General features: G+C 32.4%; 1 protein-coding gene across 1 annotated transcript; it reads left to right on the forward strand.

Annotated features, from left to right (window-relative positions):
• The first annotated feature begins 1,326 nt into the window (after positions 1-1,326).
• Positions 1,327-3,336, forward strand: LOC149479567 (uncharacterized). Its single transcript, XM_089708218.1, has 4 exons — positions 1,327-1,530; positions 2,101-2,293; positions 2,713-2,831; positions 3,127-3,336. The coding sequence occupies exons 1-4, from the start codon at positions 1,327-1,329 to the stop codon at positions 3,280-3,282; spliced, it is 672 nt and encodes a 223-aa protein (XP_089564344.1). The 3' UTR covers positions 3,283-3,336.
• Positions 3,337-5,325: the final 1,989 nt, after the last annotated feature.

Consider the following 5,325-nt stretch of genomic DNA (forward strand, 5'->3'; position numbering starts at 1 on the left):
ACAAACGCTTACGCTTGTACTAGATACCAATCAACCTGTCCGTTGGGATGGCAATAACAAGTCCATAAACCGTTTTTACTGCCTTTGTTCAAGTAAATGTATGTAGGTTTCTTTTTAAACAATGACCGTATTTTAAGACGGATGTTGAAGACAGCAGAAGACAGATAATGGAAAATATTTTAGGAAAATGGCGCTCCCTTGAGCATCGATTCACTTATGTTTAATTTAGAGTGAAATGTATTTAAAAAGCTAACAGAGAATGAAAATTTTATACATGTTTGCTTAGCTTTTTCCAGTCAATTATTTACATTTGGTTAAGGCAATAATAAACTGTTTTTAGTGCTACGTAGGTACAATTTAACTTTATTTTGTTTTAATATGATATTACTATGTTTTCATATTATTGCACATAAATTGTTTTGGATATTAAAATATGATATCGCATGATCTGATTTGCATTATAAAGTTAAAGCTCAATTAAAATCTAATTATATACCCACGACAATAATATTTCATCTACGAATGAAGGATGTTATTATGTGATTTATATACTTATCATTATGCAACAGAGATATTTAAGCCAAAGACTATCAACTTCTGCAAACATGAACTTTACTCCTATAACCTTGGGTGACTTATCGTAATCACAAGGCCGTTCCACCCACATGGAAATTTAGTATATGCGTTGTAGTAACTATTAAGTAATCTGTTGTAACTCTAAACGTCTCGTGTTTGCGCTATTAACCTATTATTCTATTTGTGAATCGTTGGCTTAATTTTGCACTAAATTTACTGTAGCCTTATAAAGTTTAGAGCACCCAAAAATTATTTTTATAACATAGCTTTAGCAAAGTAAAAGTTAAATAATCATGAACGATAAAAGTTTGAAAATGGTAAGTATTTTGCCAAATTTGGAACAACAAAATAATCAATATGCTATTCAAATACGTGATGTATTTCGTGTAGATGTATCAATCAGGGCCATTCAGGGACATTTAAATTCAAATGTTTAAGCAAAATTACGCTAAAAATCCACTGACTGTACAGAAAAAAAGAGCGTGTATGCCGAGCATAAGTGTTAGAAGTGTAACTTCTTTGGCAAGATTCAACGATACCAAATCGTTGCATTACTCCATGACATTACTCCATGACAGAGGTTTCACTTCAAAATTTAAATGATAATGCAGACAATAAATACTAAGCTTTTACAATTTTTCCAATAACTCACATCAATACCCGTCGAGCCGTCCCGTCTGAACCATTCTTAATCCTACAAAATAAAACCACTCAAGATAAACCTAGCCAACATTAATTCAGTCTTTCACGATGTATCGTATCATCCTCCTTCTCTCTGTCTTCGCTATAATACGAGCAGAACATGAGTTTTGTGACGGGTTTAAAACCGATTTTGATATAAAGAAGGCTATAGGCCCGTGGCACGTGGTCGCTGTTATACCAGACACGAATTTTTCCAGAAAACTCGATACTAATTTCTCGTGCTATCAAGTGGACTTTAGTGAAGTTGATGAGGTATTTGTGTATTTTATATTATAGTAATACAATTAAATAATAGCTCACCTTCCTCCAAAAAGGGCAACAAAGAATAAAAAAAGAAATAAACTTTTATTACGAACCCCCGGCTTCGCCCGTGGTACATTTTTACGTTTTCTCTACATAAGAACCATCCTCGTACTTCAAGGAATATAATAAAAAAAGAATTATCGAAATCGGTTCAGCCGTTCTCGAGTTATGCGCTTACCAACACATTTTGCGATTCATTTTTATATTACGAATAAGTAGCTTCTTTCTCTACCGGTGAAAAAAATTTAAGTGGTTGTGAACTTTGTTTGCAAACAAAAATCTTTCTACTTACAAAAATTCCACTAAATAATTATCTACTTAAATCAAATAACAAATAATTTTAGAATACGCAAGTTCCGAGAGAGACACGAGAGTTCAATATAAAATTTCATAATTTTCAGAGTTTTCCATTTTCCCCGAGTTTGCTGCGCTTCTCATTTGCATTGTGTAGGATATTTAATATTAATTATTCGCATATTATATTAAATAAGATATTAATTCAAAATATTTTTCCAACAGGCTGGTCTGAAATGGATGATAAAGGAACGTTTCGGAAAACAATTTGACGACATAATCGATAAGGTCCCAGGGGAGGTGATCCGCCTTCGATACCATACGGATGAACCTTTTGACATCTGGTCCAAGGCCGTGCCTGGTGTGACAGGGTGCTATAAACAGTTGCTTGATTTGAGTAGCAACGAGAAAGATATGAGTAAGTAGATTTTAGTTGTATTAATTTGTAGATTTTAAATTATATAGATAATATGTATGTATGGAGATGTAAATGCCTGTTCTGGTTCTTTGGTAATCTGGCTAAAGTATTTTAACAATATTACTTGATACGTAGCTATTGTTTCTTTAGTCCGAGTTTTTTTATGCTACAGGATAGCAAAGTAGAGTTTTTTTTAATGTGAAACACTGGTAAATTATACTAAAAAATTATGGACAAAATGATCAATCGTCGTGATATATAGCTTATACAGAATAAGAAAATTATAAGCCAGTATAATTGAAACAATAGCTAATACCAACATTATTTAACAAGTGATATAAAAACTATGAATTAATGAATAAATACTACCTATGCCTTATTAGTCATTCATTGTTTTGGATATTATGTTTTATTTTCAGATCAATCAAAGACTTTAGATTCGCCGACACTTTTGCATCTACTTGAGACAGATTATGGAGTATTTTTGTTACAAGTCCTTTGGGGAAGAATATCAGCTATCATTTATAAAAGAGATTTGGTAAGTAATTAATAAAACTACTGTGTATTTAATCTTTGGTATTGCTTTTTACAAAAGTCATGATATTTTTATTCGGAAAAGTACAAGTTTTTATTGAATAGACCGTATTAAGTTTCTATGTGGAAAAAAAAACTATTTTCGTAATTCCAACATAGATGCTAGTTTCAACATATTATTATCAGTCAGTTAAAATATACATAATTAAATAATAATCTCATGTATTTCGGTCAAAAAAGCTTTATTAGCAAGCAGTAAAATAGGAAGTTCATGATTTTTTTTATTATTCTTTTTACAGGACGTGCAAATAGAGCAACTTCGACCTGCATATGAATTCCTGTCGATGTACAGAAAAAATCTGGTCGAACCGAAGCTTTGTAATTTAGACTTATTGACTCCACCAAGTCCTAAACAAGCAACTAACTACACTATGCTTACGAAAATATTACACTAAGTAATATGTATATTGTATGTCTATAAATTTTGTATTCTGTTTGTAATTCTATAATGTTGAAAATATATACATATATACAACATGATTTTTAATTGTTTTATTTTATATTGACCTATGTATTATGATCTTATTTACTTTATAGGTAAGTTATTAATAAGTAATAACTTAAATAGGGACAAAAAACATGTTTTATTTTGTAATATCTATTATTATAATTAATATTTTATCTCGTGTTCATAAGTGTTATTTAAGGTAACAATAAAATATTGATCCCATCAAAAACATCCTGTAAAAAACCCAAGTCTCGCAGCTCAGTCCTTCTACCGTCAAAAGTTGTGAGATCTATAATGTAATACCAAGTCGGTTAATCTATTTAGTGTCTACTTGAAGGACCTTCTGTCTTAAGTTATTACATAAGTTATTATCATGCCAATATTAAAAATATTTAACGTTTTAAACAAATAGATCGACTTGGACATCGCTTGATTTGATTATTAGTATGTATCACACTACACAGCACGACGGGCCAGCGACCAACAGGAACGAGAGTTTCAATCGCGTGAGGCGCGAGAGACTAAAGAATCTAATATAATATTGTAATATTCATTTTGTTTTCATGCGATGTCCAAGTCGATCTATTTGTTTAAAACGTTAAATATTTTTAATATTGGCATGATAATAACTTATGTAATAACTTAAGACAGAAGGTCCTTCAAGTAGACACTAAATAGATTAACCGACTTGGTATTACATAGATCTCACAACTTTTGACGGTAGAAGGACTGAGCTGCGAGACTTGGGTTTTTTACAGGATGTTTTTGATGGGATCTCACTTCTTTTTGTAGAGCCTTTCTTTTTGATACCATCTACTTCTAACGAATTTTGTTAAAGGTCTTATGATATTTTCTTATTTTTATATGTAGTCTTCCTCTTTTTCTTTTCCGGTACTACTTCTTGAGCTTCAGCCACAGTTTTTCTCAAAGCCCACTCCCTGTCTCTATGGGCTTTTCTCGGAGGCTTTGATGTCTCAATTTTTGACAAGTCTGGACGGTAAATACTTCTTAATCTGTTGTATTCACAAATTGATGATTCCTGCGCTTTAATACTTCCAAAGTCGACATTAATGAGATGTAAACCGCCCAGACTTGTAACTCTCGAAAGTGCCACGTAAGCTTGACCGGATGTGAACACTGCAGAACCTATATCCATCAGCGAATTACTTAGGCTTAGGCCCTGACTTTTATGTATAGTTATAGCATAGGCTATACATATGGGAAATTGTTCGCGATGAACATAAGCTCTATTAATAATTTCAAATTTAGTTTTGACCGGACCAAGCTCGTTAGCTCGTCGCATTAGGTTCATTATTAAATGTGATATATATTCTCTTAATTATTTTTGAATTTTCAGGATCAACCTTTACTTTTCGCACTATACCGATAGATCCATTAACTAAACCGAGACTCACGTCAATGTTTCGCCTTAACATGACTTTTGCGCCTATTTTTATAATTATGTTCTTTTCTAGACCTGCAGTCATAGAAGCATCGTCTTCATATTTTTTTATACATTCACGAGCTCTTTTTGTTAGGTACCTGGGACAATCAATGCTATCTATAGCTATAAGATTTATTTCAGGATGTGGGAGAGATCTTAGCATTGCAGTATTTAATTGTTGACACATATTTTTTGTAGGTCAGTTCAGTTTCATGGGCTAAACACACCCTTACCCACCCTATACCCCCTCCCTTGCCTCATATGGTAGGTACCTATCTACACCTATTAAATTTATAACCACCACCAACCACCAACTGCATAAATAACTTTGTAATCCCATGTATTTATATAGGATTACAAAGTTATTGATGCAGTTGGTGTATTTGGAAAACTGGACCGAAATTACAAAATGTTTAAGTTTTCCCATGATTAAGACACTAAACTCTAGATGTATTCCAAATATGAAGCTTCTAAGTCTGCTAGAAGTGCCTTGGACTTTTGATGATCGGTGAGTCAGTGAGTGACAAAATTTAGAAACTTTAACAA

Source organism: Colias philodice, chromosome 20 (assembly GCF_061535455.1).
Source record: "Colias philodice isolate Cphi_HAF_F1 chromosome 20, ilColPhil1 Martin Lab GWU primary, whole genome shotgun sequence".
NCBI lineage: Eukaryota > Metazoa > Arthropoda > Insecta > Lepidoptera > Pieridae > Colias > Colias philodice.

What these genes read in the sequence shown, in the direction of transcription:
- LOC149479567 (XM_089708218.1), top strand. Translation starts at nt 1,327, where the DNA reads ATGTATCGTATCATCCTCCTTCTCTCTGTCTTCGCTATAATACGAGCA. An exon ending in TAGCAACGAGAAAGATATGA is followed by an intron (nt 2,294 to 2,712) that starts GTAAGTAGATTT and finishes TTTTATTTTCAG; the next exon opens with ATCAATCAAAGACTTTAGAT. An exon ending in TCATTTATAAAAGAGATTTG is followed by an intron (nt 2,832 to 3,126) that starts GTAAGTAATTAA and finishes TTCTTTTTACAG; the next exon opens with GACGTGCAAATAGAGCAACT.